We start from the raw sequence: 12,518 nt of genomic DNA on the forward strand, positions 1-12,518 counted from the left end.
CACCAATTTTCAGTATCTTACATTACTATTTTGACAATGACAACCAATATCCTAGTAATTTGTCCAGGTCTCCGAACATCTGCCTCGATTGCTGATGGTCATATTTGTTTGTAAACACTGGAAGTAGTACCTACCAGACATTATATATTTGCATATTTATCCGAAAATGACCCTAACAGCTACCCTTTTTACCTGTTGGCTTTGCTCTGCTGAGAAACCTCCCCATTACAGGATAAACATATAAACATACATCCTAACAACTATCCATGTTCGTAACAGTATCTTATCATTTCCATCAAAATTTAAGCAGTCAATACTCACTCAAAAAATAGCAAAACATTTTCCACACAGGAAACAGTTTCCTAATTGATAATATTTTTTTGACAGATCACCTTTTCCGTCTGAAGCACTTGTCTAGTACATTAGCACATGTCAAACTTATTAGTATAGTTAGACAATGTCTACTGGGGCCCCCGGCATGAAAGATCCCATCAACAAAGAATTAGTGAAACAGACTTGCAGCCAAGCTTCATGTTTTGTTTCAAAACTACACAAAACACACTGTGTTGCATTCAGAATACATTACATAAACGTTGTTCCCATCCATTGAAGCCTTATATTCTGGGCCGTCATTTTGACAAGTCTGACAAATGCCAAGCTTCATGTTCAACACCTCAGCAACGTTAAGAAAAAAAACAACCAGGTAATCGCTAAGCTACAAATTATTCCAAAATGCTACTTGCCTGAGACCTGGTTCCTGTGAAAGATATTAGTGTCAAACACATCGGAAGTGCATTACTAAACTGTTGGCAATTTGGACATGGCTAGAGAAGTACAGCCTTCAAGAAGGTGTGTTTAAGCACCGGTACTGATGATCCCCAAAAACATTCTGGTACTAATAAATGGAAGGAAAAGGGTTCAAACCTCCTTGTATCATAAATATCTTTCAGTATGAGAGTCAATATGAGTCATAGTTTGACGGAGGAGACTAGAATTGGGCTTCTCACATTGTACGTACCCATGTGGGGAATCAAAAACAGGAGACTTTGTCATAACAAGATAATAATGCTTCATTTTCGTTTGAATAGAGATTTCTAAACGTATTAGCGGTGTGTTGTTCTCATTTCACCTAATTGTAAAACAGAGCTACAAAAATTTTTTTGTCATAAGTCTTTATTTTTTTAGAATTTCATCTTTCTTGTCGGTCTGTCTCGTAAGCAACTAAAAAATTATATAATGCCTTACTTTCATAATTCTGACAATAATGCAACACTTGAAAAGGAGTGTTTGCATGCTGACATATCATCATCTCCCAGGAGGGTTGCAGAGCATGGCAATAACACATCGTATCACCTACACATGAGATATTGATGAAGCAGCGTGCTAAGCTCTATCACCAGCACCCTGAGTTGATCTGTAGATATACACTCATTCCACACAGTCTCCCAGTCAATAATTAAACATACAAACTGACTCCACTATATTTGCCAAGGTGAAAGAGTACCTGACATAAACAAGAACAAAGAGCAAAGCATTTTACCAAGGATCAATTATTTTATCTAAAACTATTCTGCTCTATTTTTTGGTAATTATCCATCTGAGTAAATATTTTATTAAGGATGACAACTAAACAAATGTCAGGCAAGGTGAGAGAGATGGAAACAGGCATGGATGGACAGATGATACAGTGATGAATGGATGGACAGATGATACTGTGATGGATGGACAGATGATACTGTGATGAATGGATGGACAGATGATACTGTGATGGATGGATGGACAGATGATACTGTGATGGATGGATGGACAGAAGGATGCTATGATGGGTAGATGGAGGTGATATGATTGATTGATGGATGGATGGGTGATACTGGCTGGGATGGTAGATGGAAGTAATATGATTGATTGATGGATGGATGGATGACATATAGATACCATGATGGATAGATGGAAGTAATATGATTTATTGATGGATGGATGGATGACATATAGATACCATGATGGATAGATGGAAGTAATATGATTGATTGATGGATGGATGGATGACAGATAGATACCATGATGGATAGATGGAAGTAATATGATTGATGGATGGATGGGTGATACTGTGATGGTAGATGGAAGTAATATGATTGATGGATGGATGGGTGATACTGTGATGGTAGATGGAAGTAATATGATTGATTGATGGATGGATGGGTGATACTGTGATGGTAGATGGAAGTAATATGATTGATTGATTGATGGATGGATGGGTGATACTGTGATGGTAGATGTGTTAAATGTATGGATGGATAATATTTACTGTATTTAATGTATGGATGGGCAATATGTACAGTGTTAAATGTATGGATGGACAATATTTAGAGTGTTTAACGTATGGTTGTATAACTGGTTACTTAAATGTTCTGATATACTTATATTGAAACAAGTACATTTTAATACAAAGATGTATACTAATATACAGTGTGTAAAATATGGATGTACATCATCTACAGTGTTTAACATATGCATGTATAGCTGTTTATAATGTTATGAATAAACAACTACATGAGAACTGACACATAATGTTTAACAAACAGAAGTGTTTACAGTGTTGAACATATTGATGTTTATTCAAATATTGGGATATACAAGAAAGTACAGGAGCATTGCCATTCAGCGTTAAATAAATGAATTACAGAGATTATAAGAGTTTGTTAGAACCAGAAAAGGTTATGCAATTATCGAATTAAAGCATCAAAATATTTTAGTGAAGTTTGGAGGTAGACTGTTGGGAACAAAATCGAGAAAATGCATGAGAATCTGTCCTTTATGTGATCGAGGTATATTAACTAACATTGGGATATATAAGTAAGGACAGGAGCACTGACATACAGTGTTTTACAAATGGATGTATAGGTGTTAACACTGTTGCACATATTGATGTTTAATGAAGTGTTATTATATACCCAATATTGAGATGTACAAATAAGTACAGATGAACATAAAGATGTAGACTGATACACTGTGTCTAGCATGGGGACTAGAAGCATAGACAGTGGTAAAGATCTGGATGGACAACCTGTCCGACATCATGCTTTCACTGCAAGGCCACCACCCCCTAGGGCAAGTGGCAAGCATTAGCCAGTGGGATACCCCTATCTCCTAATCAGCATGCTTGACGGAGCAGAACCAGGTTATAATCTCTGTGAATATCACTGACAGACTGCCACCACAGAGATATACATACACTCATGGTAAACATAATTCACAGTATTCCAGCAAACAAGGAAGGGAGGGATCCATATGAAAATATGAATAAACATTTTTCACTCTCCCAACATGAACAGAGACTTCATGTTTAAGACAAATTAGCATGGACATCGCCCATAACAACCCCACAGACTTCTTGTCTGTGATTTCAAAGAGAATTGTGTCTAACATATAGGAGCTATACTTACCTAAGACTACTATCAGGGTTAGAGTGAGTGAGTTGGGTTTAAGACCGCTTTTAACAGTATTCCAGTTTTATCACGGCGTGTCAGCTTAATGTGGGAGGAAAGCCTGAAGTGATGTAGGTCTTAGACGTTTACCACTTCTGTGACATCCACAAGCACGGGTATGGTGCTTAGAAACCTAGAAACAATTGGGGCGAACCGGGATTCGAACCCACAATCATAGGTTTCTGGCGTGCCCAAGGGACTATCGGGGACACTAGCCCAGTGGAAATCTGGAAGGGCTGGTTTTCGAAAACTTAAGTTAAAATCATTGACATAATATTTACTGGTTTGATATACATACACATGATATCTACCTCTGATGTCAATCATTTGTTTTGACCCGATTTGGTTTCTGAGAGTAGCTGCCACAAGACTATGCTGATTATCAGCGCTACTATGGAAGTACACAATCAGGGAAAGAAGCAAACCAATAAACTGACAAGTTGCTGAGTCGGCATGTTGGAAATCAGTACAAAACCATAACCCAGATCAACCCGACAGCCTGAGGGCTTGACAGCAAGCACTGCAGCCACACTTCATTGATCCAGCCAACTCACAGTCTGCAGGCTCGTCAATAGCCCTGATGACACCACATCCATAATGCTCCAATCATTTGTATTTGTAAACACCGTCCATCAGCTGACGTTTGTCAATAATTACATGAAGCTTGTTTGAAAACAATTATTTCCTTCTCCCAAAGCCGATCACTCTTCTATAACATGCAACACCAATGAAGAATAATGCAATGAATACTTGATATCGCATAGCCGATAAAGCAGGGGGCACAGTGACAAACATTAAACGGGAATTTTCAAAATAATTTCTCTCTTGGTTTCATTTTCACTTCAAGGTCCTGCAGCCACAGCTCATTGAAAAGAAGATTTGAACAATTTTTTCCTTTTCCTGATGCTACTATTTTGCAACAACGCAACAATGCAACTATGCCAGAACATGATGCAATGAACAATTAATATTTTAAAGCATGTTTCGGGTTTTAGTGTGGAGCCCCAAAATATACTTGTTTTAGCTAACATGGTCCAACAGATAACAGGGCCAGGTTTTTGTTTTGACTATAAAACATCAATAATATTTAACACCGATGGCTTGTTTAGAACTGATGCTAGATGCAATGTTTCTGGAATTTGTAGGTCAAAATAGCTGTAGCATTGATAATATGCGAACATCCCATTTTTTCTGAATGTAAAATATGGATTTCTTCGGCAGCTGTTTCCAGTTGTTAAAATACACATTTGTAAAACAGTGGGTCAGACAGGTCACCTGAAACACAGGTGTTGTTTTGTCTGATGAACATTAAATTGAAATATTCAAAATCTTCCTCTAGTGTGTTCAAATTTGCTTCACAAGCCTGCAGCACGAGCTCATTGACAAGAAATACTTAACTCCGTCTGAGATAGTAAACGGCTTATCACTTCAAACCATTTATTTTCAAGGAGTTTGCTAAACACAGCAAAACATTCAAACCAAACTAGTATCAGTTTCAAGTGGGGTGTCATAACACATCAAGATCTTCACATACATTACAGGTTACAGAAGGACGGTTCCATCAGCGTTCCACCGGCGCCTACCCACATCAAGGTTACTGTTTATATCAATAATATATTGGTCTCAAGACTTGAGTTTACCATGTTGATCAATCACTTATCAACATTAATTTGAATAAATACAGATGACCCTTCAACATAAATAAGATCCTTCTCAGACATCACAACACCAGGGGGAACATTAGATATGCTGCACGTTTCCACCTGTTCAGATATAGGTCAATTCCACAAATTTTCACAAACAGACACCTTGAAAATGGCCCTGATGTCCTTCACTGTCATTATTATACAATGGGAAAATGCTTCTAATATTTCTATTACTCAAACCCATGAATCTTGTCGCTTCTAGTGCCAAATGTGCTGAAACAGAATATGTTTCGAATAATATTCCATTTCATTTGTACCAAAATGTTTATGTTCAAACTTCAATCAGAATTTCTAACTTTGAGGTTTAGAAGATTTTCTCAGTTACAAAAGGATACTTATGCTTCCCTTTTCTGTAAGGTACTAATCGAAATGTCCAAAGTTAATAGTTAATATCAAAACAGAGACATCCGAACTCTGCATCCCACATATACATTCTCAATCTCTCCAGAAACATGGATTCACTGATCTTAGGTTATTACAAAGATTCTGTTTATGACCCTGTATAAAAATAGCACAGATTTTGGTATAGATCTCAAATCTCACAGGTTCTCCAAGTACAGTAAAGCTGATCAGAAGATCGATCGATTTTGTTTCAAATATTTGCATCAATCATCTTCCCCTGTTAAGAAGATAGAGAAGCAATCAGCTACCTAAACAATCACCTAGAAGCATCAGGTCATTGCTCGGACGACATAAGTGTTTCAGGAAAATCTACTGCCCATAAATGCGATTAACGCGAATACACACTCGTAATCCCCTAGTGTCAAGCGAACTTGTAGTATTAGCATATTTACTCCGCAAATGAGCCGACAGCATCATACTGACGTAATGAACTTGACCTTCGACCTCCCACCAGGTCCTTGAAGCGCTGCCGTGTTTACACATCACACAATCAACAAAGACAATATTCTCTACTTCCCTCAACCCTATTGTAGCATATAGTGTTTAGCCTTGTAACATGGAAACAGTGCGTAGTGGAGAATTGTTGGAATGCCACACAGCAAAAACACTTACTACACATCTAATTTCTGGTTTTCTTCCCAATAGGAAGCTAGTCTGGACTAATCAATAATTCAAATCACTAATCGAGCAGTAATCCCTACTGGACTTGCTACAACAGACTATCTCTCTCTCGAAGGGTTACTCAAGACAAAATGTCTTTGACCTTGTTTTTTATCATGTTGTTTAATCATTCATTAATCGCTGTATAATGACTTGAGAAGGAGGGCTGGATAGGTTTTAAGGGACCATTGCGTAGTGATGACGGAAAGAATGAATGGTAGCTTGATAGCTGTGACCGACGCTCTATTATTGCGACATTAGTTGTGTCTGAGAGCACATGTCTTAGACTCTTGTGATAGAGTCTCTATCATAACGACCACAGCTAGTTGTATCAGTGAGAGCACTGAGGACGTCTTCTGGGGGTCCGACCATAACTAGCTTTATCAGACAGACTAACGTGGACGGACACGGAGATTTACACGACCGTAAAATGAATACTATGTATTAGCCGACTGAATTGTAACTAGATCAGGAAGCTGTTTGTGTTCTGATAACCATTGATAAGGGCGCAGCCAGGAGGCTCTGCAAGAATGAACGCTAAAGTCAACCAATGGCTGCCATATTGCTTCCAACAAGTATGGGAACTATTACATGTGCTCATGAGCAGTTGAAACAAACAGCTTCTTATTTTGACCCACTGTTATGAAATGACACATTGAGATACCTTGGTTAAAAAGGATTTTCTATGTTCCAGTGCATAAATAGTCCATTTTTTTAGTGGGTTAGGTCAGACACAACTTGTTGGTTTGCTGTTTAACGCTGCACTCAGCAAAATTCCAGCTGTATGACGGCAGTCCATAAATAATAGAGTCTGGACAACTCAATCTAGTGATTGACATCATGAGCATCGGTCTACGCATTTTGGATACAATGACATGCATTAATCAAGTCAGTGAGTCTGAGAACCAGATCCAGTTAGTCATCTCTTACAACAAGCAAGGGTTGCTGAAGACCTTTTCTAACCCAGATCTTCACCAAGGATGCTACTCTGAGCAGCATGATGTATGTCACCGTATCCCAATTGCACAGATCTATGCTCATGATGTCAATCACTGGATTTGCTGTACAGACCATCGTCATGTAGCTGGAATATTGCTGAGAAGGGAGTTAAACAATAAATAAACTATCTATCTAATCCAGCCAATGTAAAACACATGTAATACAATATAAGATGGGGTATATCGAATATTCTAAGTAAATTATTGTGACATATTACCAACATTTAATCCCAAATATTCATTCCAAATTAACCCCTGAACAAGGTAACCTACAGAATAACAATGGGTGTCACTCAAAATACTAATTTGGAATCACCAATTGAAGAAGAATCATGTTACACATCCACAAACAACAAACCATCAATAAAACATATAGGGGCGGCCATTATATATCATGACCCGTAAAATGTGAACAGTAAAGATTAACACTGGAAGCAGTGTCATATTACATCACAGGTATATAATTTTCATAAAATAAAAATAAACATCACACAAATATCAGTCACAGATAAAGAATTGTAACAATTACAACATGGTGTCCATGTTCTTACATGTGAACTCTTTAGTGCCAAACATGTTCTCTGACACAAGATACAGTCATTTCATCACGTCTTTATACATGACACCATGAAATGTCGCTATTTCTTTATGTTCAACAAGCAGTTAATAAAAAACAGGGACAAAATGTCTTGGGCGTGAATTTCCTGCTTGTTACAATGATGAAAGGGGAGCTGTACCTGACAACCATCTTCAGTCGGGATTAATGCGTAAGACTGACTTAAGTATGGATCACTGTGGATTACACTAATCACTTGATTATTACACACTAATCCTAATCTCATATTTCAACAAACTCTTTCAATGAAGGGTCTAGTCAGGCCTTGCGATAGTCTGTGCACCAAATTTATAACTCTACCAGCCCAAACTTGTCCATTAGCAGGGACAAATGTATTTTTGTCAAGTGTGCCAAAGAGCACCCTTAAGATGTTTCGGTGTGCCGTTTGGAAATGAAGTGGTCCAACAAAACAGTCACTTTAGGTTCACCTCCAAACTTGGTGAATGTCTCTTCTTCATGATCTAGGGAGCAATGAAATTTAATTTAGAAAGTTTTCCTTCCTTTTCATTGAGATCGATAACATTCCTAACCCAAGGCTTAATTCGTGAATCACATTGTGCTTTAATTGAATTTGTATGTTCATTTTAAAAATGTCCATTTTACACAGCATTTATCACTAGCTTTGTGGAACACACATCATCAAAGAATTTTTTTTGTAACATATATGATTTCTAACTGTGCACCTTCAGGCACCAGGAACTTCTATTAACTGTCCATTACAAGTTTAACCATGCCACCGGCATATTACAGAATCTTGAACCCTGGATGGTACCCTGGTGTGGTCGTATGGATTATTGTTCACTGAGCTATGAAAAGACACAAGACTCATTCTTTGGTCTACTTGCTCAAATGGCCCTATTCACGTCATGTCTTACATGAGATCAAAATAAATGAAATTGTTAAACAAACTACCGCTGCAACCCAAGGGGACTTTATCCTTCAATCAACCACTTAGGTGCAGTTCAAAAGTATGATGTTGGATAGTTTAGAGCCCAAACTCTTTCAGTGGTGAGGGGTAGGGGGTAATATTTTGACTCTGAAAATAAGCTGCATCACTAACATAGGAAAAACAAGGCGAAATACAAGAACATTTGAGCCAATCAAAATCCACTCTTACGCATTGATACTTTTTATTTCTCTGTTGTTATATCCGAAAACCCTTTTGAGGATGTCACATTTAATACTTAGGTTTAAAGGGGGGTGGGGGTGGGGGTCATGATGTCTGAAATGTTAAGGAAATCAGTTTTTATCTGTCATCAAACTTTTGAACTACCCCGTTACAAACTTAAGAAGACCTAATACCTGAAACTAGCATTCTTTCAAAAACATGTGATTGAATAATTAGAAAGTTTACATATTAGCATGATCGATTTCAATCACCTCCCCTGAAACTCTATTTTATACATCCCAGTGTTCCCTTTCTGTCCTTTTTTCAACAGACTTGGATCTAAAATATCACACATCATACTTTCTTGTGACAACATGGCTGAAATACTGACTCAACGTGACTTTAAATTTTCACTTATTCGTGTGTGATACCAAACAACTTCTCCAAACTCATGCAATAAATATTTGGTCTGGTTAAAAACTGTAAAGATGCTGCTTTTTCACAAATCAAAATTGTGTACTTGATGTAATTTGTTCCTATGTGTTGAACACTGTTATTCATTGATACAGACTCTCCTGCTAACAATACACCACACATACATAAACTACTTCAACAGATTCATGTTATTTATTTGGGGGGGGGGGGGGGGGGGGGGGATAATATTTTCCAGACAAGGTAACCAGTCCATCAAACTCCCCTGACAGGGGACTGAATAATATATGTATTTTCTCTCATGTCAAGAACAGTGTTTCTGTATCCTAGTGTACAACTTTGTTCTCTCCATGAGGGAAATATAAATCTATATTGCATACCGTGCCAATATGTTTATTGGGGTAATAAACTGTGCACGCAATACATGAAAACCCTGTTCCAACATTTCACAAGTAATAAACTGGCATTCTCACTTGCAATTTCAGAAACAGGATTTGTTGTAAACAGGCAATGGATTATTTATTAAAAGATATAATCATTTATATGTACAGACTAGTTTCATGTCCTGTTAAGAATGACCCGCCTTTGTCACAATAATTTATAAAACTGGCATTGTATTGCATTGCATCATTTCCTATTTTTCGTTGAATTTTGTTAAAAATTAAAGTGGACAAGGAAAGAAAATATCGTATGTAAAATACATAATATGTACTTGACTTCTTAATAGAGTTTCTGTTGATTTTAGTCATTAACATAGTATAAATGATTTGTGTTCTTGCACATGCACCAATCAACAAAGTTTGTATGGGTATATTGTGTAAATGAAATCAATTAACAATATTCTATTTGCATGATTGGAGGGATCACAAACTGTAATCTGGGTCATTGCTAATTGTGTGCCCTTAAAACCAGAGTGTTATTACATAACATGGCCCTGGGTAGCACTGCATACAGTGTGTACTTCTGTCAACAACTTGATTGTGTAATTTATTGATGGTTTTAAATTTGTGTATAAATCATCTGAATTAATCCTGATGTATCATTTCAACAATCATCAATGAATAGTTCAATACAATGTAATCATTACAATCTAACATTCTAATCATCAGTTGATAATTCACCAATGAAAGAGAGAGATCTTTAAATATTTCACAAAGATAACTATCATTACAGAATTAGTTGGCCAACGCTGTTTGATGACAACAACGTTGTGTTGAACCATGGGGGCATATTTGATATATTACAACAACATTTGGAGTTGAGCTTGAGAGATAAATACCACATGTCACCGATAGTAAAAGCTTGGCATGTGTGTTTTCCTGAGAGCTTCGTGTACATATTATTAGAAGTTGATCTTATTTTCAGAAAACTCGCATGCGTAGTCAATGTAAGCTCTGACCCCAACCTTGAACTTTGAGGGTCTACTACACGGCTCTTGGTGAAAAGCATCAACACCAGGCTCCAATCGTCGACCTTGGAAGACGGGGCATTGTATAGCGCATTTATACCATCCCGGAAATACCCTGTTTATCAACAACAACATTGTATAATAGAGTATATGTAGTTCCTTACCTGGCTTTTCTGAATGAGCGCTGGAAGCGATGTCCTCCGAGCTGATCTGTGTGCAGAAAATGCATGAGCACTCGATGAACTTGATCGTCGACGTTTGATAACTGGGATTTTCCCGTCTTGGGTCATAAAGTTTTGTATAGGGGGTTTTAACACTGTTTCCATGTATTTGGCTACCAGTATGCCTGCAAACCCGCATGTATATGCTACGTAGGGTCTTATTCCTTGAGGCAAATCTGCTAACGCGGAACATGCTAGGAATCGCGTGAAACTGACAAGTAAAATAACTACAGCACTGTGTATTGTTTCGAGTGATGAAAACACACTCGCTATGCTGATCGCCAGCAGAACGAACACTATAACTAATGGCTGGGTGACGCTGTTAATGGTTACACTCGCCTGGGGGGTGAGGTCGGAAGGGTGGGAAGCACCCCAGTCTCGTAAGAATACCTGTGCTAGTGTTTCTCCAAGATAGCATGAACTAAACAGTAGATACACACTCGTAGTGCTCCAAGTTCGACGAAAGTACAGAGACAGCCAGTAGAATGCACATAATATACTGAACATGGGAACAACTAGACCACATAACCTTTGGAATAACAATCCAACATCACATCTTAGCAACTGGTAGAAGACTGCACTGGTCAACAACACACCAACTCCGTAGAGAGCGCCGAGTTGATGGCTTGAGAAATTCGTGTTGCTCAGCCCGAACCAACTGAGGAAAAAGCCGTAATTGCCTTGTTCAAGCGGTTTCACAAAAATCTGAATGTATCCGTTATTCTCTGTGTCTTCTTCCTCCTTATCGTTGTCATTCTTTGACCCCTGTCTCGCGGGTTGAGATGGCCGATGTAGGGCCATCATACTGCGTCCAACTCCCTTCCCGGCTAACTCCGCCACTACAGCCGCTAGGAACCCTGGGTACGAAATGTACAACTTGCCCCCTAGCGGAGCTCGTGCACTGTGCTGCCGATGTCACTTTCTCCTCGTGCAAAATGGTATCTTTCCGTGTCAACCGTAATACACATCTTGTCTATCAGCTGTCTATACACATGCACACTGACACCCCGCCATGATCGAGGTGTGCGACGCAACTGCTCGCTCCGACTCTACCTCCCTACTGTCGTCAGTGAGCCCGAGCTGCACATTGATCGAAGCAAGCAGCGAACGCTCCACTAACTCGGGTCTCGCGGCCACCAGGCCTGATGGATTCGCTATGTCTCCTGCGTATCTTTCATATTATTACATCCCTTGGTTTTCTCTAGTTGAAACAAACACATTCTTTGGAACAACGTAACACCCGTAAATCTCCCTACATATGTCGTCACGTTCTAAGCACGTGCGATATAAACAGCGCTGTTGTGGAGCTGACGATGATTCAAATAACCATAAGGTTGGCTGTGATTTGATTTGAAGATACAAATTTGATATGAAGGTACATATTTGATTTGAAGACACGTGAGTTGTGTTCGACATTTCGATAGATGACATCGATTTGATGAGGCAGAAATGACTGAAAATACTTTCACAAATGTAATGATA

The 12,518-nt window shown here is 38.4% G+C and overlaps 1 protein-coding gene across 3 annotated transcripts in view; it reads right to left on the reverse strand.

Moving 5' to 3' along the window:
- Positions 1 to 12,269, reverse strand: part of LOC139475104 (cGMP-inhibited 3',5'-cyclic phosphodiesterase 3A-like) — a 201,803-nt gene extending 189,534 nt beyond the window's left edge. For all 3 annotated transcript variants that reach the window (XM_071258352.1, XM_071258351.1, XM_071258350.1), the window contains exon 1: positions 10,980 to 12,269. In XM_071258352.1, coding sequence (XP_071114453.1) covers positions 10,980 to 11,840 — 861 coding nt within the window. In that variant the 5' untranslated portion in view covers positions 11,841 to 12,269. The remainder of the gene's footprint in view (positions 1 to 10,979) is intronic.
- Between the last annotated feature and the right edge of the window lie 249 nt (positions 12,270 to 12,518).

Source organism: Haliotis cracherodii, unplaced genomic scaffold (assembly GCF_022045235.1).
Source record: "Haliotis cracherodii isolate W230 unplaced genomic scaffold, xgHalCrac1.p SCAF_3, whole genome shotgun sequence".
Classification (NCBI taxonomy): domain Eukaryota; kingdom Metazoa; phylum Mollusca; class Gastropoda; order Lepetellida; family Haliotidae; genus Haliotis; species Haliotis cracherodii.